At 39.0% G+C, this 23464-nt stretch overlaps 3 protein-coding genes and 2 long non-coding RNA genes across 5 annotated transcripts in view; 2 read left to right on the top strand and 3 right to left on the bottom strand.

Moving 5' to 3' along the window:
- The window catches only part of LOC145496426 (uncharacterized), a 77351-nt gene that overhangs the window by 29311 nt on the left and 24576 nt on the right, over positions 1-23464 (bottom strand). The gene's annotated exons all lie outside the window — the stretch shown is intronic.
- On the bottom strand, positions 2994-23404 carry LOC145496435 (uncharacterized). Its single transcript, XR_014050547.1, has 2 exons — positions 22952-23404; positions 2994-3910 (listed from the first exon to the last, which is right to left on the bottom strand). It is a non-coding gene; the product is annotated as an uncharacterized LOC145496435 (long non-coding RNA).
- LOC145497876 (uncharacterized) lies at positions 4084-5993 on the bottom strand. The gene is made up of 3 exons (XR_014050742.1): positions 5806-5993; positions 5085-5286; positions 4084-4775 (listed from the first exon to the last, which is right to left on the bottom strand). It is a non-coding gene; the product is annotated as an uncharacterized LOC145497876 (long non-coding RNA).
- Positions 16216-16547, top strand: LOC145496431 (uncharacterized). The gene has a single exon (XM_081476084.1). It carries the CDS (start codon positions 16251-16253, stop codon positions 16434-16436), a length of 186 nt encoding a protein of 61 aa, XP_081332210.1. The 5' UTR covers positions 16216-16250; the 3' UTR covers positions 16437-16547.
- Positions 16683-17793, top strand: LOC145496430 (uncharacterized). The gene is made up of 2 exons (XM_081476083.1): positions 16683-16855; positions 17198-17793. Exons 1-2 carry the CDS (start codon positions 16769-16771, stop codon positions 17402-17404), a joined length of 294 nt encoding a protein of 97 aa, XP_081332209.1. The 5' UTR covers positions 16683-16768; the 3' UTR covers positions 17405-17793.

Raw genomic sequence — 23464 nt, 5'->3', positions numbered from 1 at the left:
AAGCTCCGGTCTTCTTAACTGCCACAGCTAAACCGCTGACCCATTGGGTGGGTTCGTCTACTGGAGCAATAACGCCTATTTCTTGCAGACGGTCCAGTTCCTGCTTCAGCTGGCCCTTGAGTGAAGCTGGTACACGTCTAGGCGGCGCAACTACGGGAGTGACGTTTTGATCCACTTCTAAATGCACCGTTCCGGGTAGCGTTCCTAATTCCGGTTGGAACACTGCAGGGTGATGCTTGATAATTTCTTCAGTTGTACTGAGACTCTTGACTGCTGGCCTCATCCGTTTAGGTGGCTGTGCAATCTTGAAATTTTCTTCATTGATGGTAATTAGGCCCATTTGCTGAGCTGCCCGCGCTCCTATGATCGGTGTTAGTTGTTTCCCAACAACTAAGAATTCCACTGAGAACTTCTTTCCGTTCTTCGGGTTTTGAATAATGATGCGACAGCATCCGAGAGGCTGCAGCGTCGTATCATTCCACATTCGCAGTGTCTTCGTCGTGCGCTTGAGTGACTCGTCTGGAGCAAACTCAGCGGGAATTATATTAACTGAAGCACCACTGTCAACTGGGAATTTCACGAGTTTCTTTGCAACAACCATTTCAGTGTAGATTTCTTTCGGGTATTCTTCTTTCTTCATTGCATGTACCACTTCCGGTTAGTCTGTAATGCTTGTGATGTATTCTATGTCACTTTCTTCTGATTCTTCGGACTCTTCTCTCATACTGTGGACCTTGCTGTTGCACTTTGAGGCAAAATGATTTCTTCCTTTACATTTAGCACATGTGGCTCCCCACGCGGGACACTTGCCTTTTTCAAAAACAAACAAAAACCCAACAAAAACCGCAACATTCCCTAAAATCAACCCAGTACACAATTAAACATTGCACAAAAATATTTCAGTGTTTTAAAGACGGAAGACTGATGTGGTTTTGCATGCGAAGCTCTCAAACTTGTTTAATAAAATGGTGCGTCAAATGATGATTTTAACGGAGTTTGGTAATTTGCATATTTCTTTGAAATAAAAGGATATTTTGCCAAAGAAACTATCCAGTAGTTTTTGTCATACCCTAGCCTATCTACCATAGAAATATGAGCGAAATCGAATTTTCGACCCTTGCCGCGAAATTAAGAATTTGTCTGATTTTTACAGGCAGGCACTCTTAAAAGCTGAGAGACATGTTTAGGGCTTCGGAAGCTAATAAAGACGGGTGGACTAAAAATTTCTGAACAAAAGCCAAACCCTTTTACGGATAAAAATCGCAGAATTCGACTTTGCGAGGCTTTATAGTTAATTTGCGATTTTTCAATACACCACTCGCAGGCGTTCTTTCCAGTCGTGTCAATAGATTGCGTTCGTTACGCGTTTTTGGCCCATATTCAAAGTTGGAAAAACCGTGCACGGAAGGGTATATTGTTTTTTTTTTTTTTTTCGCTGTGAACTTTTAAAAATCGTCCTCTCAAACTTCAGACTCAAGAGAGAGCAACATATTTTTTGATTAAAAAAGGATAAATTCATTAGAGAAAGTTTCCCTTTCAGCGACGTTAACTTAAATTTTATGTTTTTTGAAGTAAGTTGTTGCAGTTTTCTAAAGGGGATGTGTCTTTGACATTCATTTCAGACTATTTAATAGTTTTTTCTTGAGTCACAAAATAGTCAGTGAACATAATTTTTAGAGGGCCACTGGTTTGTTAGTATTTTTATACTATTTTAGTGCTAACCTCTTTAAATAAAGTCTTTACTTACTTACTTACTTACTTACTTACTTACTTACTTACTTACTTACTTACTTACTTACTTACTAATTCTGTGGCATCTTATCCCTAATTGCAAAGAAAATGTTCATTTTTCATGAATGTCTTAAACTGTGTCACTCCGCCGTCTCTATTGCTTATACGGGCCCTTGAGTTATGCAGTAGATTGCTAAAACCTGACCTTAGTGACAGGAGAAAAGCCGCGGCGCGCAAGAATTGGAATTCGGTGTTATTTTTCTGGAAACGGCTTCTCGACTGTTAATTTGTAAACAGACCGCGAGAGGTTTGGCATCAGTGTTTCCTCTTTCCTCAGTAAGGTAAAGTTTAAGTCTGCACACGAGCCCATCAGGCCGGAGCTTATCCCGGTTTCTGTAGCAGAAAGCGACCAGGAGCGTATTTCTATTGCCCCCTGGATGGGATGCTAGTCCATTGCAGGGTTACCCCACAGCATTAAATTCGCCGGTACCCATTTATACACCTGGGTGGAGAGAGGCAATGTGAGAGTGAAGTGTCTTGCCCAAGAACGTACACAGCACAATGTCCCCGGCCATGGTTCGAAGACGGACCGCTCGATCCGGAGACGAGCGCACTACTTCTCTCAGTACGGATATTTATCATGATTTTCGTTTCACGTTTAATTCGGCGGCGAAGTTCTTCACCGTTTCAGAGTTACGTCACTTAGACTAACCACAAAAGATTCTTTAACACGGTGTGGAGAATTAGAAAAGGATAGCCCACACTGTCTCGTCTTCACAAGATTTTATTCTTCTCCTCTTCGATTCTCGCTAGATTTCACAACTCTTTGACTCGACTGACTGACAGATTCCTTCGACTCAAAAGCTAATTAAATCACAAACAATTGTTTCTTATCTTCGAGGCACACCTTAGTTAAAGTACGCTGGTTGGTTAGATACGAATCTTCTAGACATAAGAACAACAAAGATTTCCAGACAAACATTTCACAATCACTAATTGATATCTATGGTATTATCCTGTTTCCGACAACGGAAGCTTCAACAGAAATTATTCGCGGATATTAGCAGTAAATATACTAGCCGTAAATTGCCTTTTATTCTCAAACTCTCACCTTAGACCTAAATGAAAAATACGCTGAAATTATAGTCAATAACTCTCAAAAGCGCGGGAATTTTTCGGTTTGCACCGAAAAACAAAACTTATACCCTTGATAGATATAAATGTTCAAATACAGAAATATATTTTTAATCAGAGAGTACACGTTTCTCAGTTAAGAGCACAAGTGACTTTTATTTGTTTCATTTCTGGAATTAATTGTTTAATTCGTACTTAGACATTTTGCAATAGCATTAATTATTGAACTACTTTCCTACAGTCTCACACTTTTCTGCGAAATTTAATCAAGCTTTTTTATCCTGAAATCATTTTTTTTCTACCAGGAGCCCTGTTTCCACAAATCAATAGCAATAAATAATAACGCCATCCAAACTAAAATGTGGCATTCCAATTTGGAAAAATTCCGAAGAGTACTGGTATTTGATGCTGAAAAAGTTTGTGTTTCCGAAAGGTTTTGGCTTATTGGAAGGTGAAAAAGAAGTGCTGAGTCGAGTCCGCCAGGGACACTACATCCAATTTTACCAAAATGTACAATTTAACGGGAAAAGATGGTGTATGTATAAACGATCGTGCACCCATCGCGCTTTCCTACTTTGAGAGATTCAGATTTTTTAACCCCCGGCCCACAACTTATCAGAACATATCGGTCCTCTATCTATAATTAAAAAAGGATTCAGAATTTCTGATCCCCGAAGACCTTAACAGATTCAAAAATTCTGATTCCCCAGTCCACAACCCATCAGAGCAAAACAGTCATCTATTTATAATTCTAAATGCATTCAGAATTTCTGATCCCCATCACCTCACAGGACAAAAACGGGTATCTGTTCATGGTTCTAAAAGTATTGAGAATTTCTGATCCCCCTCCCCCACCAAATCTGTTAACATGATAGCAAGAGCTTTCTATTTACAATTCTACAACAATTCAGAATTTCTGAACCCACATGACTTTAAGGGATTCAAAAATTCTGATCCCTCAGTGCATAACTTATCAGAACAAAACGGTCATCTACCTATAATTCTTAAAAGGGATTCAGAATTTCTGATCCCCCCACCCCAACCCCTTATCAGGTGCAAGGACAGAAATAGCAGATAACTTCAAAGATCGTCAACGTCTTATGACTTATAATTGGAATAGGATTTATAATCTCTTCCATCCATCACTTAACAGATCAAAAAATAGTTATCTGTTATGATGTCTAAAAGAAATCAAAATTCCCCACCCCGCAGAAAAAAATGCTTGATCTCCCCATCCCTTGAGTGAACATAATCAGTTCAACCAGTGGTGGCTAGTTACAAATAATTCCAGTGCAGCTGTACAGTCAATTGGAGGCCAGACGTCTCAAACCAAAGTCTGTTATTCTCCTGGGGCTAAACATGGCCGTTGTGTAACAAAGGTATATTCGCCATAACTCAAGCAAGAAAAGTATTACAGTGTGAGGCCTCGATGACTCATTTTTCAAAATAAATCCTGTTTGTAAAGATCAATACATCTGACCACCAAAAAAGTTAAATAAAATAGCACATCACACGACTAAAGCTTTCCTTCAAGTATATTTGATTTGGCTTTCCTTTTCACACCATATCTTAACATAATTATTTACACGAAGCTTTCTGAAAGCAGAAAGTTTAAATCTAATTGTTTTCACAGAAGTCATCCCGGATTCTCAAGTGGCTAATTGGGCCGTGTGAACATATTTTTCACTGATTAACGATTCTTTGGGTGCCCTTGAAAAACTGCTCATTGACAAAGAATACTGGGCAGACCATAAAACCAAACTGCGAAAGCCACAGTTACTGGGAAACATCATTGACTTGCAACTGCTCTTTGATATCCTCTAGGAGATGCCACTGAGCATTTTCATCTTTCCACTGGTCAATGTAATCTGATGGCCTTTTCATGCTTAATCCAGCCAGCAATCCATTTCCTGAAATTGCGGTAGTGAGAAACAATGATTTTACTACCTTTTAAGTCAAATATCAAGTAATGCAAGAATTCATGGCTGTTGTTGGGTTCCATAACGCATGCTTGCGACCAATACTTTGCCTCCTTTCAAAACAGTACAATTTCAAGGACATTCTTGTGACTACAGTACTGTTCAAAAGTAAGTTACCACCTTCTCGCGAGACAAGATTCTGTAATCGCCTGTGCTTAATGCCAAATCGAAGAATTGGCAGTCAATACACAGTTTTCGGGGTGTATAGTAGTTGCCACACAAAACAAAAACCTTCTTTACCATTTCCACTGCCAATGTCAAAGATGAGATCCCCTTCCTCAGAAAATGTCGCAAGAAGTTGCTTGGCTGTTTGTCGGCTTCTTTATTCCGCACTAAAATCACGTTGGTTGTGCACTTGGACACACGACTCTGCCCACCATTTTTCTCGCCACTGCCCAGTGCCCCTCAACAAATGAACTGACAACCTCAGTCATGACAAGGTCTGAAATACAAATTTATGCATCAATACAATGTAAACTCATTTTTTAATATACAGTCGAACATAGATTATATGGACTTGTGGGGACTGGGCTGAATAGTCCAGATAATTGAAAATATGAAAATAAATGAGCCAAAAATAAAACTGAATGACTCAGACAATGGAATGTGAAATTTTGTTTAGCAACAATGAAAATGGAGCTATTTTTTTTGTTATTGCAATAAATGTCACATTTGGAAATCAACTATCAGTCTCAAAAGCAAAAATAGTTGCTGATGAGTATCTTTCAGTGAACCAGTTACAGTATGGCACTTGGCAACTTTTACCCTTTAACCCCTACGGAGTCTCCCTTTGATGAGTAAAAGCGTCTGGCATAAGCCAGAGTAAAATCTGTTAAGTCACTGTTTGGAGGGAAAGGGTGAAGGGAGATAGTTTTATAACCCTTTAACTCCTAAGAGGTTTGACGAGTAAAAGTGAGTTTAAGATGAGTCTTTTTCAACAATTGCATCATAATTCACTTACCTTCTGCTCTTGACTCTCTTTTCATGTTTGTATCTACTATGAAGCCTTACTGAGTCTTGACAGCTCCAGATGTTGTCAGAGCTTCTGCTACAAGGTCAGATGCACTGACAGGACATATTATGACGACACTGAATATGGTCATCAGCCGCTTAAAATTTATGCTGCTGACCATGTCGACAATGTCTCCAACTTCTTGAACTACATCCTAGCCGAAAGAAAGTCAGATAATATCATAATTAATGACAACACAAAGCATTAAGGAACAATGAATATGAAGGCTTAGAAGAGATACATGTACACTGTACATACACTCTTGACTGGGCAAAGGTATATGTCTGACATTGGTTAGGAGAACAATAGAACAAATACAGCAGTACACTAAAAGAAACAATGTTCCTACAGTAGCTCCAAAAACCAGCAGAGGTGCAGGTTACCAGGATCTAATGAAAACTAAGGTTTAGTATACGTTTACACTGACTATATTGTGGTTTGCCTTCTAATCATACTTTTATTAGCATTGTACCACATTCATACAGGTAGATGAGTTGGCTGCTGCCATCCCACATACCTTAATGCCTATAGCATTATCTGTGTTAAGCAATAAATACCCCCCCCCCTCCAAAAAAAAAGAAAAAACAACAACCACAACAACAACAACAACAACAACAAAATTAGCAACAGTAAGTTGCTACACACAATTTGATCACACGAGCCAGTATCACATATCTTTCCATCCTGACCATTCATAGGGCATGTTAGTGCTGTACGATAAGCAAGACTTTAGATTTTTTGGCGAGTATTATTATTAATATTATTATTATTATTAATATTATTATTAATATTATTATTATTATTATTATTATCATATACATGAAAAAATTACTTGATTCTGATTGGCTAAGAGCAGTGCAGTTCAAGTGTTACACCAGTGCAAAAAGTGTAACATCAGTGCAAATGACACATCATAATTCTAGATTATGATATGCCTAAAGAAAGTAGGAAATATTCTAAGCCAATGATATCACATAAAATGATGACGAAAATTTCGTGCAGAAACTTTGAAAAAAGTTTTCTCGAATGAGAAAAAATGGCTTCAAGAAAGATCTTCCGGCATTTCCTCAACGCAAATTTTTTTCATGTTTATATTATTATTAAGTAATCATATGGTTTTTCTCGTTCAATTTGGAATTAATTATCACTTGCGAGTTTTTAAAAAAGCTGAAATTGCACTCGCCAAAGCGGCTCGTGTAATTTCAGCTTTTTGAAAACCTCACTTGTGCAAATTAATCCTAAATTGAACTCGAAACCGTATGATTATGTATACTTATTATTATTATTTTAAGGAAAACGACCAATTTTTTAAGTTTACAAGACATGTTTCGACAGAACTTCTGTCATCTTCAGTTGAATGATTACAAAGCAAGTTGAATAATAAGTAGACAAAAATGCTAATTAAGACAAATAGTAACAAAAGAACGTGAAAAGGTGTAAATTAAAAGGATAATTTTAGATTTACATGGTGTAATTGCTGGTTGAGGCAAGGTAGTTCTTTTTGAATATGGATAGCCTCCTTTATCTTGAGTTGAAAGCTGGCAGTGGCGTGATCTAAAATATGAAAGCAGTCTGTTGAACACAATGAGCGACAACGTTCAGAATTCTGAAGATGTTTGAAAATGTGAGAGGCCTTATCAACGGCTAAGTGCTCACGTACGCGTGTGGAAAAATGTCGGGTGGTTTCGTCGACATATCAGGCAGTACAGCCCGCACATGTAAACTTATAAACCACACGTGAACGAAGCCCGCCGGGGATAGGGTCTTTCACACCAAAAAGGTTACCTATCTTAAAGGAAGAAAACACTAATTTGATGTCTAAATCATTACAAGCGCTATTGTAGACATCAAATTTGCGGGGGTCAGTGTTTTCGGGTTACCCTACATGTAAATCGGAGCTCCAATGTCGACATCTCACAGTTAAAGGATTTAAATTCGTCTGAATTAAATTCGACGTATAAACTAGGCTATGTAATAAGCAATGTACAGCAAGTAAGCTTTAGTAAGTCGACTTTATTGAAGCGTAGATAAGTTTATATTTTGAATTCCAGAAACTTAAGTGAAAAACCACCAAGTTCGTCACAAAGTCTGAAATACAGCCTTCAAAGAAAATTTGTATGAATGTCATCAAAGTTTTCGATTCACTTACCACTAACAAGACACTCGTTACATGCTCGCTGCAACTTGTCCTCTTTCTTGGTTATCAAATCTAAGAGCATCCATTTTTCTATCAGTTAAACTCAGCTGGGTGTTTGATTTAAGGGTCCATACGGGCACTTATTCTCTAACAAATCATGTTGGATCTAAAAACCAATGTTATGAGTGTTATAGTTTTATGTTGAGTTGTCAGACGTAAACTGGAATTAATGTAGTAACATTTGTTTGGAAATAATTACCTTGGAGCTTGACAACAATAAAAAGGTATGGAACTCCAGAGAAATGATCCTGTTGATTTTTACTAATTCACAGAAACTGATTCATGCACTGAGTTCATCTCTAATTTTGACATTTTGGGAAATTTATAGAAATTTCCAACAATATTTCATGTGTTTTAGCTGTTCCCAAAGATTCCTAGATATTCCAAACACATTTTTAAAAACAGTCTGGGAAATAATAGGAGTTCCAAGGAATTTCCAATAATTCCCAGTCATACTTTTCACTATTCCCAAATATTCCCAGAAATTCCAAGGTCTTGGATTAAGCATAATTTGCATGGCTTGGAATAACTTGGAAATCCTAGGAATTCCCAATATTTCCCAGTCATACTTCCACTATTCCCAAATATTCCCAGAAATTTCAAGGTCTCGGATAAAGCATAATTTGCATGTCTTAGAATAACTTGGAATTCCTAAGAATTCCTAGGAATTCCTAGGAATTCCCAAACTACTGGAATTTATTTCGCAGGGAATGCATGCCACACTGTTTCCTTAATAAAATTAATGTTGATTTTTAAGATCATGAAGAAACAGTTAATTAATTCAAAGCCAGTGGAAACATTTCATCACATCAGCCTTTTACTGCCCTTGGGGAAACTAAAGTTTGGCATCCAAGGTGAGGTCTCTAATTTTAATTTCCATAACAAAATGTCTACAAAGTGCAGTTTATGACATTTTTATCTTTGCTCTTTTTAAGTCCATACCAAATGAGAGACCCAGCCTTGTGCAGCCCACGCTGAACAAAATTGATGTGGAGGCTCTGAATTAAGGGAGATCTTAAACAATTTGAGGAGCACTATCCTGTGGGAGTCTCAAGAGCATGGGCTCAGTGGCTCCAGGATATTGACAAACTTTTGGAGCTGCCTAATCACTCGCAGTGGCCTTTAGAAATTCTTAAAAGGTGTCTCAAAGTACAGTGGCCAGCAAATGAAGATTTAAATCACCATTCCTGATCATTTGCAAGCCATGCGTGACAAAGAAACAGTTGAGACTCAACAGGTGTGTTTCTTGGTTTATGGCAAGTGGTGCTTAGTACATGTATTATAAGTATGAGACACTAAATTGGCAGATGGGTACAGCTTACAGTGTACATGCAGCGTACAGATTTTTGAGGTGTAAAGTATATTAATGGAAATTTAAAGCTAGGACTGAGCATTTGTTACGAAAAAAAAACCAATAAAACATCCACATTACATACATCTCCACAGGTGTACTTGTAGTAATGAAAATCATTTAAAACTTATATTTAGTGTCCAGATCATTATAATTTTCTTCATCCATGGAATCCCTAACCATAAAATATGCTGATGCGACCCATTTAACTAAGCAGTGTGGTTTTTGATTTGTCAGATCTACACTGCACTGGACGATACAGGCCATCACGAGAGCGGGAAAACCCAGTCGAAGCTGTGGATGACTGCTTGGAGAACATTGAGGTGGGAAAGTTTGTGGCAGTCCACCTGGTCAATTACGATAAAGTGCCGGTAATTGGAAAAGTTCTTGAAGTGAATGAAGATGTGGTCAAGATCCAGTACTGGAAAGGATCTTTTAAGGGGAAGTGGAGTCCACAAGACGTGCCCAGAAGGTGGACTCCATAGGTTGATGAGCTCCCCAGAACTTGTATCATCTTATGTTCATTTTCCTTAACTGAGGACAGCAAACTGTTACCGTCTACCAGAAAGCATCTCCAAGAGGAGTACGCCAAATTAAAAGAGAAAGAATAGAATTGCTTGTAATATTAGAAGAACACTACAGTACATTACAAAACAATTTTACCCACACTCTTCACCTTTGAGCATGGTTAAACTGGTTGTGTAACTGGAGTGTCAATGAACTGGTAGCCCACTCAAAAAGTTGGATTGAAGATGTAAAAACGTGTTGGGCAAAGCTAGAATTACATGGTTCCAAAGGTTATATTACGAAACTTGCATTGATCACAGCAATCACAACATGAATAGCAAAAACTTAAAAAATGTACATAATCGTTAATAAGTAATAGTTATTTAAACAAAATAAAAAAGAAAACGAGTTTGGAAAGTAACACCTTTCTAGTGTTCTTTAGAGGATCAGAAATTCTGAACCTTTTGTAGTGATCTTTGGGGGTTCAGAAATTCTGAATCGTTTTCTATGGAGGAACCTCTCGAGGCAAGAAATTAAAAAAAAATCATTTGGTTTCTTATGCGTAGCCATTAAGTTGTTATCAAGTTTGCATCTCCTGATCTGTCCTCTTCTAGCTAGCATAAACAGTAGCTGTGCCTTAAATATTTTAAATTAGGTCAATGAAACGGTTTTTCTTGTTGTTATTTAATACTGTATTTTTTCCCTCTTATTTTATTAGTTAATTTCTGATTTCGTATAGTTTCGTAATTCAGCTATTAAGGCATGGCCTGCCTAGATTAGCCTTTGCTAGTTGCGGACATGCCCTTTTTTGTAAAATAAATTAATTTGAAAATGATTAAGTGTATAGAGTGTATAGAGTGTACTGCAGTTCAAATAAAGAATAGGAAATTACTTGAAAGAATTTTTTCATTCCTTGCAAACAGGGAACTTTTCGTCTGACTTTTAACACCAGTTTAAGATTCAGAGTATACTGCAAAAATCGTCTTTGGAATTAAGTGGCAGTCATGGATTTCCGTCTAAACTCTACGTTTCACTTTAGGCCAATTTTGCACTCATTTCCAACGGAACTTCCAAGAATGCAACGTAAAAATAACTATTCTCCGAGAAAGGTTTCTATTTTACACCGAAAAAGCAGCCATTTTTTAGGTGATTCTTAGCATTTGCTCTGAATTTTATCAAATTGGAACACCACATTTTAGTCTGGAATCTTAGCCAATCGCTCTCGTCTGAAATTGTTGCAAAGATTTGCCAGTCTAAAAAAGCAGACTTTCTTTCGCTGTTTCATGGTATAAACTATATAGTCTACTGGTCTCAATGCCGCAATGCACTTTTAGAAGTTCTTTCACTTTTAAATCAGCTCTTCCAAATCAAAGGTTTTTAATCAAAGCAGCAAAATATGATAGTCACTAGCATCTGGATATTTTTATTTATTTTTATCACACGACGGGCCTTGAAGCATCTCCTTGCTGTTTTCAGTAGCCGCAGCTATGCCACACACATCTCCAGCAGCAACCATGTCTCCACCCCCAGGGGTACTAGTAGCGATAATGACAATAGCGGTAGCAATAATAATGGCAAGACCAACGCTTTCCACCTGCAACGTAAGTGAATAAGTCACTCAGTTACCCAATCTGTCCCTTAGCTAGCCAGCCAGGGAGGGAGGGTGGGAGGAAGTGAGGGAGGGAGGGGGGGAGGGAGGGAGGGAGGGAGGGAGGGAGGGAGGGGGGGAGGGATGGAGGGAGAGGCGCATGGGGAGAGATAAGTACGAGAAGAAGTCTGATATTTTGAACTACTGTTGATACACGACGTCTGCCCAATTACTTGCTCTATTTACGTTTATTTCCGACTACAGCATTCAGGTATCCAGAAGAGCCGAGAGAATCAGAATCGTGGCTTATTAAAAGGCTGTCCAGTGCTCTTTTTTTGTGTCGACGACCGCACTTGCGGGTGATAACTCAGTTCCTGTTTCTGTTGTCTCCAGTAAGCAAAACAGTGTCGCAACATATTTCCGGTTAGTATCCGGTTGGTTTCCGGCTAGTATCATGGCCACTACGTAAAGGAGCATAAAGAGCGCGGAAAAAACTGCGAACACTCTAACCTAGCCTGACAAAACTGCCCTCCTTTGCTCCTCGCTCGGAGTGACACACCACTCGGAGCAAGAAGAGAAGAAAGACGGCTGTTCTCGCAGGCAAACCCTAACCTAGCTAAAATTGCTAACACACTCAGCGGCCGCCGACCGCAGCCTTGCTTCCCGCTTAACATCAACAAGGGGGCCGTGGGATAGGAGAGACCAAGAGCGGGAAAGGCAAGTTTATGTTGGGACATTCATGCGACATTTTTGACCATGCGAAAGTAAAACGATCCACTAAAGTTGACTTTATGTGACCTTGTCACGGTGACCTTTCTTTCGTATTTGATAGACACTCGTAAGCAGGGAACGAATAGCGTTCACCTCCAACTCGGCTTTACACCATTAGATAGTTCCTAAGACCATCTATGCTTTCATGCGCCTAAAATAAACTGCAGAAATAAGCGGTGTTATATATCTCCCACGTTGTGGACAGTTCACGGTAAGTTAGCGGATTTTTCACGTCCATGAGATACCCTTTGAGCGACGACATATTTTACAGTTTGGATCTATCCCCTAAATGACGTTGTTTGGTATTTACAGTGTAATATTAAGCCGCTTATTTATACGATCAAAGAGTTGCAGCAATATGATCATTGCTAAAGGAAGTGCTTATGCCGGGTCACATGTACAAGGTCGCCTTTCGTGAACGTATGACATGTTGCAGAAAAAGTAATCTAGGAAAACTTAGGGACACATCAAAAGTTACGCGACCTGTGCGCGTTCCTTCATTTATAACCACAGCCACTTATTTCTGGCCCAGATAAGTTTTTTGCTCTTTTGCTTGTTTCTAGGAACTCTTCCAGGACCGTCATTTAGAGTTATTGGGCATGCACAGTGCCAACATAGCTGAAGGAGGGTCATGAATACCGGTTACCAGAATAGTAAAGCCCAAACAATGGGAAAAATCAGTCTAATTTTAGCCGTCAATTATCTAATCCGTAATACCCTTGTTTGAGTTTGGTTACGTAATCTGGCAGCAATTTTCCCGGCACATGCGCAGTACAATGATTGCTGAGGAGAGTTGAAGAGCTGACTTTAGCTGACTTGGAGGCCACGTTTGAAAATTAGACCAAATACACCAAATTAAAATGTTGCACCAAATTGTAATGCCATCATGGACATGACAAATAGGCCCCATAATAATCATCTGGATCTCCACAGTCATGCTGCGCGAACAAAGTTTTAAATGTTAATTAAAATGTTGCAACTTTTGGTTGGCTTCCGGATAGTATCATGGTCACTACATAAAGGAGCATAAAGAGCACGGGAAACATACGCTAACCTAGACTGAAAAAAACAGCCTTCCTTCTTTACTCCTCGCTCGAAATGAAACGCCACTCGGAGCGGGAAACGAAGAAGGACGGCTGAGATCGCAGGCTAACCCTAACCTAGCTGAAATTGCTAACACACCCAGCGGCCGTCGACATAGCCTTGCTTCCCGCATAACATCAATTAGGGGGCCGTGGGGAAAGAAGAGATCAAGAGCGGGAAGGGCAAGTTTATTTTAGGACATTCGTACGACATTTTTAACCATGCGAAAGTAAAATGATCCACTAATGTTGACTTAATGCGACCTTGTCACGGTAGCCTTTCTTTCGGATTTGATAGACAGTTGTAAGCAGGAAACGAATAGCGTTTACCAACTCGGCTTTACACCATTAGAAAGTTCGTAAGGCCATCTATGCTTTTGTGTGCCCAAAACAAACTGCAAAATGAGCAGTGTTTTAACTCTCCCTTTATTGACAGTTCTCGGTAAGTTAGCGGATTTTTCACGTCCATGAGATACCCTTTGAGCGACGACATATTTTTGCAGTTTAGATGTATCCCCCAAATGACGTTGTTTGGTATTTACAGTGTAATATTAAGCCGCTTATTTATACGATCAAAGGGTTGCAGCAATATGATCATTGCTAAAGGAAGTGCTTATGCCGGGTCACAAGGTCACCTTTGGTGAACGTATCACATGCTGCAACAAAAGTAACCTAGAAAAACTTAAGGGCACATCAAAAGTTACGCGACCTGTGCGCGCTTTTCAATTTATAACCACATCCTCTTATTTCTGGCTCAGATATGTTTTTTGCTCTTTTGCTTGTTTCCAGGAATTCTCTCAGGAACGCAATTTAGAGTTATTGGGCATGCGCACTGCCACCATAGCTGAAGGATGGACATGAACTCCGGTTAACATAATAATGTGTCCAAACAATGGGAAAGTCAGTCTAGTTTTAGCCGTCAATCATGTAATCTTTAATAACCCTAATTGAGTTTAGTTACATAGTCTGGCAGCAATTTCCGCAGCACATGCGCAAGACTACGATTGCTGAAGAGAGTTGAAGAGTTGATTTTAGGTGACTTTGAAGTCACTTTTGGAGAATTAGACCAAATGCATCCAATTAAAATGTTGCACGTTGTTGAAAATCTATTGCGAGCAGTGCGGATGGATATAATTTTTACCAGTCTGTTGTGATCTTTGCACCAAGTTGTAATGCCATCATAAACATGACATACAGGCCCTGTAATAACTTTCGGATTTCCGGATGTTTTTCCGTACTTCTTAAGAGAGGGGTAGGGTAACAGCACGTATGGTTATGAGCATGTTCTGTAGCGCCGTAGCTGAAGGAAGTGCTAGTGCGAGGTCATAAATGTGACCTGTGTTGTAGAGCTGAAACAGTGTAATGAGATAATCAGTTCAGTTGCAGCAAGAGAGAATCTCTTGGTTGCAGGTGTAAAATATCATATAATCCGTAACATCCCCCTTTTGAGTTTGGTTCGGTCGAGTGATCATACAATCTGGATAGTCAGGTAGATATATTTGCACACATGCGCAATAATATGATTGCTGAAGCGGGTTGAACAGCTTATTCTAGGACACTGTGAGGCCATGTTTGTTGATTACACGCATCACAAGGTGAATTTTTCAGTTACCATGCATTCTGTCATGATCTTTGCACCAAAGTGTATTACCATTGCCAATTTGAGGTCCAATAATAAGTTTCAGTTACCCCAGATTTTTCAAAGTACTTATTTAGAGACGGGTAGGGTGGATCCCGGAACTGCAATCGGAACTGCACTTATAGATATTGAACACGCGTAGTAGCACCATAGCTGAAGGAAGTGCTAGTACGAGGTCATAAAGGTTGTAATATTGCAGCTGAAACATTGGCAAAGTCAATCCACACAACAGGTGTAAAATTTCATGTAATTGGTAATATCAAGTGAGAGGTTTATAGTATAAAAAAGGTTCGTTTATGAATTTGCATCCATTCTCATCGGAGAAAGGTTCAAGTCCTCTGCCACAAGAAAAAAGAAGCACTGTCGCTATTCTGTTACAAGAGAAAAATGGTGAGTTTAGCTTTTAATTTGACAATTTTCCTATTCGCTACTAAGGAAATTTAACACATGTCAGTCTAGTCAGAAAAATACCAGAAATCTAGAGAGCTTGCTTTTCCTCAGAAGCCGGATAAATCTCTTACATATTTTGTTTTTTTCCTTCACCAGGAGTTCAAAGTGTTCCTTCTGTGTTTTTCCGTCCTTGCTGCTGCTGCATCTGCTGCGACTGTCTGTAAATGTGGAGACAAAAAGGTAAATAAAAGTAACGCCTTTAAAATTGAGTACTCCATTGTAATTGCTATGCGTTTCGTTATGTGTAGTAGAACTGATTTAAAGTTTAATTTATCGTCTTACGCTCAAGAGAAACTTAGCTTCCAAAAGGGAAACAATTTCGAGGCTGCATTCCAACAGCTCTTGCCGCGAAATACGATGTAGAAAAGTGGACGATTAAAGGAGTGGACAATTAATCTTGGCCATGATCAATAAAATGCCAACTGATCAGCTTACATGGACCAAAGTAATGCATAATTAACAAGTTTATTCACGTTTTGCGCATCTTGAAAAGTTTATCCTAACAGTAAGTATCATGTTCGTCGTTTGTAATCCGTGTCAATCGTTTCCAAACTAGACCATCCTTGTTTCTTTACGGTCTATTATTATCTCTTTGGTGTTTTTCTACCTTAGTAAGCAATTATTTTCAGGTTTCCTTCAATTGCAAGCTAATTTTGTACGTGGCCATAATAACTTAAATACACCGTGACTGAGCTCCTTTGGTATGAAATTCCCCTCGGAGGCTTATCGTTGAAAAGTGGGACTATACGCCGGCTACATTATATTAAAAGATCGGATAGTTACCCTGATACGTTTTTATTCTTCAGATTATGCAGGATCCCGCACGTAATCCAGTGTCCAAATACACATTGAAGATGAACAAAGACGGCAAGGATTATGACGAACAGGTTGAAGTTGACACTGAGAAAGAAACAGAGACTTTCCACGTGCCAAAGACTTCACCTGATGATGAAGCAGGAGATATCGTCTACGACTTCAAGAAGGTTATAACATGATTACACTGTTCATACACTATAATACATATACTACAGGTTATTCTAGTGTACATGTCGGTCGACCGCGGACTTTCTTGTGCTACAAGACAGTGTCATTTCTCTTGTGTCTCTGAGTGTGTCAATGATATGATCTGTCTTGAAACTGCGGATATGAAAATATATAGAGCCAAGTTCGTAATGAACAGCCTATACGCACTTCGGGAAACTGGTTTCCTTATGTCAACTTAAACCTTAAGCCCTCTTTCGGCTTATTAGTCGCTTAGCTTTGATTCAAGAGCTGTTGTAGAACTGCTAAGCAAACCACGTGTGACCTTGTTTTGCAGAATTTGACGATGATCCATCTGCCAGCGACCAATTCCTGCTTTTTGAGAGATTTAATCGATGATGTTCCTAAGCCAGGCAACTTAAAGAAACTGCTGGTAACTTAACGTTTCTTTTCGTTAGTTTGAACCATGGCAGCATTGGAAATGAAACAAATATACATTTCCCAAACTCAATCTCCCTAATTTGTACATTTACTAATTTCAACCCATTCCTTTATAGCTAATGTCAAGTAAGGAAATAAACTATATGGAATCTATTAGCTAAAACTGACAAAACTGGGCTTTAATTTCTTGAACATTGTTTATGAATAGGTGAAAAAAAAAAGTCTTTGGGCTTCTCAAGCCAAACGAAAGTCTGGCTCTAAGCTAGCTAGCATTTTATAGATCACTTTCATAGAATGAAGAATTTCCCCTTTTCATGTATTACTTTCTTACTAGGGAGATAAAGGTGGACGGGTTGAGATACTAAGACAACAAACTGAAGTGAAGCTCAAAGTTGTCGGAACTCTAGAGGACCGTTCTGAACTGAGTGATGAAATGACGGACATGTGCGGGAAACTTCCCATTTACGTCGTTGTCGAGGGGGAGGTGGATTCAACTACCGCTGTACAACCCAGGAAAACAGAGCTCGCAAAACGTAAGTGAAAGCAATCGAGAAACCGCGGTGGGAGTCATTATCTGTCACAGTGTATTAATTAATTAATTAATTAATTAATTAATTAATTAATTAATTTAAAAATTGGATAAATAATCATCGATTTACATCACTCAGTGTGTGATCTGTCCCACAGCACGTGAACCTGACGGGGGATAAATCGAATCTTTTTTCCTTCATTAGGAGTGTAATTTCCTCTTCTATTTTCTTATTTTGGTATGTTATGATAATTTGCTCATGTTGCAACTCAGATAAGTATATAGTCCCTTTGTGATCAGCGAAGTTTAGGGACGACTCAAAGTACAGTCGAGTCTTACAAGCGCCTGAAATTCACACTCTAAAAAAAATTTACCTCTTGTTTCTTGTCTGTTTAGGTTCCAAACGTAGGGGCTTGGGGTACTGGATATGGGTATTGGTGTGTCGCTATGTGTGCAGAAAGATTTGCGAGTCCTTTTGCTGCTATGAATTGTGCACTACACTCTGCTCTAGAGTCCGGCAGTGGGTCAGTGGATAAAGCTTCCTTTGGCTGCCTTTACCGAGCAATTTATGTTAAGTTTTCGCTAATATATATTACTCTTTGCTTCGTAGAGAATACAATTAGCTTTTTTTTAAAATTTGTCTCTTGTCATAGAAGGACAAAAAAGCTAGAGCAAGTTTCACAGTTAAAATCACTGATTAACACTGTAAGAGATTTAATTAAGTCAAGCAAATAAAGGCATTTAGTTTACCACAGTCTTGACTTGCCTCTCTATTATTACTTGGCCATAGCCTAGCTACTGACCCACTAGTAGTCTGAAGGCCCAAACCGATTCCGCCTAATGATTGATCGACCGGCCATTATTTTTCTTCCTGTCGTTTACTGATTTGTATTCAGTCAACACTGGTTTACAACAAGAAAAGCAACTCGCGCTAGGACTAGAGTGTGGAGTCTTTATGAAAGAGGTTTTGAACGTGCGTTACACTGTACTGTACAAGAAATACTGGAACCCAAAAGAAAGGTCAGCGCCTTTTGAATTGCTGCAAATAAAAACCCGCGACGGATAAAAACTAAATTCCAAGAGGCGTTCATTCATACTAACAATTCATTCATTCACCTTTTAGAGCTGCCTGAATTAAGTCAAAAACGTCCTAAACTTGTATAAGAATGGCCTCGGGATGCAAGGGAAAAAGGCCATGACGACCTGTACGGGTCCGCAAATGATCCCAGGACCGCAAATGATCCCGGACCGGAAATGATCCCCGAAAGGGACCGCAAATGATCCCGACTAAAAAATTACGAATGGCATGGATGGTGGGATGGTGTGGATAGGGAATTGGCGTACGTGAATACCGATGTTTTTATTAAAGCCATCTTATAATTATAATGGCTTACAACTTGCTTTTCATACTTTTGACTAAATTTTGTTGTTAGCTACGATGTTATGAATGATTTAGCTTGCATTTCTTTGCAATTCCCAGTAAAATTATGATCAGTGTAACATACGCTACATATCCTCCTTTGTTAAACATTGATATTTCGGTGTTATAGTTAAATCACATTTTATCAGCCATTAACGCCACTCGCCCAAAAGTTTTAAACTAAAATCTAACCATGAAGCAACTATTAAGGGAGACGCTGTCACCTTATTGGTGTACCACGGATGTATACCAACATGGCGTTTTCGTACTGGGCTCTGTAAATTTCTGGGAAACATTTACGACGAATTTCTGAAGTTTGGGGAAACGCGCAGGCCTAAAACTTGGAGAAGTGTCTTATTTAGTTATCTTCTGTAGCGTACATCACTATTTCTTAGCTTTTTCCATTGGTTGGTTTTCGATTTATTATTTTTTTTATTGCGTGACAGTGAAAACGATCTGTACCGTTCGAAGAACAGAACAGCAACTGTGATATATTTCTTTTGCAAAATGATAAAACATGTTTTTTTAGTTCATAATTTTTGTACATGTTCTCACCTTCCTCTGATATAAATCCATGCCATTCCTTATTTTTTGATCGGGATCATTTGCGGTCCAATATGGGGATCATTTCCGGTCCGGGATCATTTGCGGTTCAATTTGGGGATCATTTGCGGTCCTGGGAAAAATCTTCTTAGTTGCTTATTTTGTTTTTTGACACCTGACGAGACTGCCATCCATAGGTGCGAAGCCTTTAGAAAGAACCTTGCTTTTGCCGAAAGAGAGATGCCAAATAAATTTAGCTACACGCAAAAATTATATTAAAGAAATCACAGAATAAAAAGGGAGTCGTTCAGGCGACACTAACCTTTTCAGTCATTCAACTGCTTCTGAGTTACTTTGTCTTGATTATAGCTGGTTTTCACACGACGTCACCAAAATTCGAACTACAAAACTATTGATCTTCCTGAGATTTTACTTCAATGATGTATAAGAGCAGCTGAAAACTAATATTCATACAAATTTTCGCTCCGAATGGGTTCTTGGTTTTGTGATACACTACGCTGGAATTTCTAAGCTTTTGCGTCACACGGCATTTACATGACGGCCAAGAGAGCTGTCTTGATGGTTAAAAAAGTGACTTATTTCGGAGAACTTGGCTATCTGAACAGTTCATGTCTTAGAAAAAGTATTATTTTAATGTTTTAGAGTTCGTCGGGGGATAAATTCACGCTTTTGTAGCAAAACTCAGTGACACACGTTTATGTTGGTTTCCGGCCTCCATATTGGTGCCCATACGGATGGGCACCAGCATGGCGTCTCCATACAAATCTCTATAAATTTGGGTAAAAAATCTCTCCGCATATCTCGCGCTGTGACCAGAATTTTGGCGAGAGTCTTTGCATATTTACCTTCTTTCGTTTCCCAGATTCTGGACTTTATCTATTGATCGGTTTTGGTTTTTATTTTGATCTATTTTGAATTGCGTGACACTGAAAACCAGCAATATCTGTAACAAATTCAGTGAGTTTGGGATACAGTGAAAAACATGTATAAGCAAAGAAATTTCTTTGGCGCGTGAACGAAATATAATTGTTTCAAAATTTAATCTTGCGGGAAAGGCCGAGGGGCCTTGAGTGTAAAAACTTCTTTTCTCCATTCCGGAGCATGAACTTTATGAAATGGTGACTTAGGACAATTGGTCACTTTCATTTCTTAAAACACAGTCATCCATAAACTTTATTTAAACTCGAATTTTTAAGTTTCTGTCCTCCTCTAGGCGACCCAAATTGTAACTTTTATATCAAAAGCAGTGTGTTTCGTAGACAAATGCGTCTAGCCAGTGCTTTAAACTTCTGATCTGTACTGCTGCATTACGCTCAGAAGGCGCCCCTCGCAGTTTCACCGCTCTCGCCTCTTCTCGTTGGTCAGCGTTTCTTCCCTCGCCGATCTTCGAGCAAACGAGAGACTGCTCGCAATCTACATCTCTTAGTTTTAAGTAACGCCCCGGGGTTAATAGTTCTTGCTTAGCGCGATATTTAGTAACGCAACCATCGGGGATTCCCCTGTTGCATGGCAAAGATCTCAAGAAGAAGTGTTTTTCCGGGCCTATTCAGTCGGCATTTCTGAGAAATGACAAGCCAGAAAAATACGTACGCCGTACATTTTTTAACGAATTAAAAGCTGAGAGACATGTTTAGGGCTTCGGAAGCTAATAAAAACGGGTAGACTAAAAGTTTCTTAACAAAAACCAAACCCTTTTACGGATAAAAACCGCACAACTCGACTTTGCGAGGCTTTATAGTTAATTTGCGATTTTTCAATACACGACTCTCAGACGTTCTTTCCAGCCGTGTCAATAGATTGCGTTCGTTACGCGTTTTTGGCCCAAATTCAAAGTTGAAAAACCGTGCATGCAAGGGTATATTCTGTTTTTTTTTTTCTTGCTGTGAACGTTTAAAAAATCTTCCTCTCAAACTTCAGACGCAAGAGAGAGCAACATATTTTTTGATTAAAAGAGGTGAATTCATTACAGAAACTTTCCCTTTCAGAGACGTTAGCTTAATTTGATGTTTTTTGAAATAAGTTGTCGCAGTTTTCTAAAGCGGATGTGTCTTTGACATTCATTTCAGACCATTTAATAATTTTTTCTTGAGTCACAAAATAGTCAGTGATCATAATTCTGTGGCATCTTATCCCTAATTGCAAAGAAAATGTTCATTTTTCATAAATGTCTTAAACTGTGTCACTCCGCCGTCTTTATTGCTTATACGGGCCCTTGAGTTATGCAGTAGATCGCTAAAACCTGACCTTTAGTGACAGGGGAAAAGCCGCGGCGCGCAAGAATTGGAATTCGGTGTTATTTTTCTGGAAACGGCTTCTCGACTGTTAATTTGTAAACAGACCGCGAGAGGTTTGGCATCAGTGTTTCCTCTTTCCTCAGTAAATTAAAGTTTAAGTCTGCAGACGAACCCATCAGGCCGGAGCCCATCCCGGTTTCTGTAGCATAAAGCGACCAGGAGTATTTCTACTCCCCCCTGGATAGGATGCTAGTCCATTGCAGGGTTACCCCACAGCATTAAGTTCACCGTACCCATTTATACACCTGGGTGGAGAGAGGCAATGTGAGAGTGAAGTGTCTTGCCCAAGAACGTACACAGCGCAATGTCCCTGGCCAGGGTTCGAAGACGGAGCGCTCAATCCGGAGACGAGCGCACTACTTCTCTCAGTACGGATATTTATCATGATTTTCGTTTCACGTTTAATTCGACGGCGAAGTTCTTCACCGTTGCAGAGTTACGTCACTTAGATTAACCACAAAAGGTTCTTTAGCACGGAAGCTTCAACAGAAATTATTCGCGGATATTAGCAGTAAATATACTACACGTAAATTGCCTTCTATTCTCAACCTCTCAGGTTAGACCTATATGAAAAATACGCTGAAATTAAAGTCAATAACTCTCAAAAGCGCGGGAATTTCTCGGTTTGCACCGAAGAACAAAACTTATACCCTTGATAGATATAAATGTTCAAATACACAGAAATATATTTTTACTCAGAAAGTACACGTTTCTCAGTTAAGAACACAAGTGACTTTTATTTGTTTCATTTCTTGAATTAATTGCTGTTTAATTCGCACTTAGACATTTTGCAATAGGATTATTGAACTACTTTGCTACACAGTCTGACACTTTTCTGCGAGCTTTTTTATCCTGAAATCATTTTTGTCTACCAGGAGCCCTGTTTCTACAAATCAATAGCAAACGCCTTCCAAACTAAAATGTGGTATTCCAATTTGGAAAAATTCCGAAGAGTACTGGTATTTGATGCTGAAATAGTTTGTGTTTCCGAAAGGTTTTTGCTAATTGGAAGGAGAAAAAGAAGTGTTCAGTTGAGTCCGCCAGGGACACTACATCCAATTTTACCAAAATGTACAATTTAACGGAAAGAATGGTGTGTGTAAAAACGATCGTGCACCCATCGCGGTTTTCCTTCTTTCAGAGATTCAGATTTTCTGATCCCCCGGCCCACAACTTATCAGAACATGTCGGTCCTCTATCTATAATTCAAAAAGGATGCAGAATTTCTGATCCTCCAAGACTTTAATAGATTCAAAAATTCTGATCCCCCCAGTCCACAACCCATCAGAGCAAAACAGTCATCTATTTATAATTCTAAATGCATTCAGAATTTCTGATCCCCATCACCTCACAGGACAAAAACGGCTATTTGTTCATGGTTCTAAAAGTATTGAGAATTTCTGATCCCCCTCCCCCACCAAATCTGTTAACATGATAGCAAGAGCTTTCTATTTACAATTCTACAACAATTCAGAATTTCTGAACCCACATGACTTTAAGGGATTCAAAAATTCTGATCCCCCAGTGCATAACTTATCAGAACAAAACGGTCATCTACCTATAATTCTTAAAAGGGATTCAGAATTTCTGATCCCACCCCCCGACCCCTTATCAGGTGAAAGGACAGAAATAGCAGATAACTTCAAAGATCGTCAACGTCTTATGACTTATAATTGGAATACGATTTATAATCTCTTCCATCCATCACTTAACAGATCAAAAATAGTTATGTGTTATGATGTCTAAAAGAAATCAAAATTCCCCACCCCGCAGAAAAAAATGCTTGATCTCCCC

This window comes from Orbicella franksi, chromosome 9, assembly GCF_964199315.1.
Source record: "Orbicella franksi chromosome 9, jaOrbFran1.1, whole genome shotgun sequence".
NCBI classification, from domain to species: Eukaryota; Metazoa; Cnidaria; class Anthozoa; order Scleractinia; family Merulinidae; genus Orbicella; species Orbicella franksi.
Note: the sequence above shows the minus strand (reverse complement) of the source record. Positions and strands in the feature narration are given on the sequence as shown.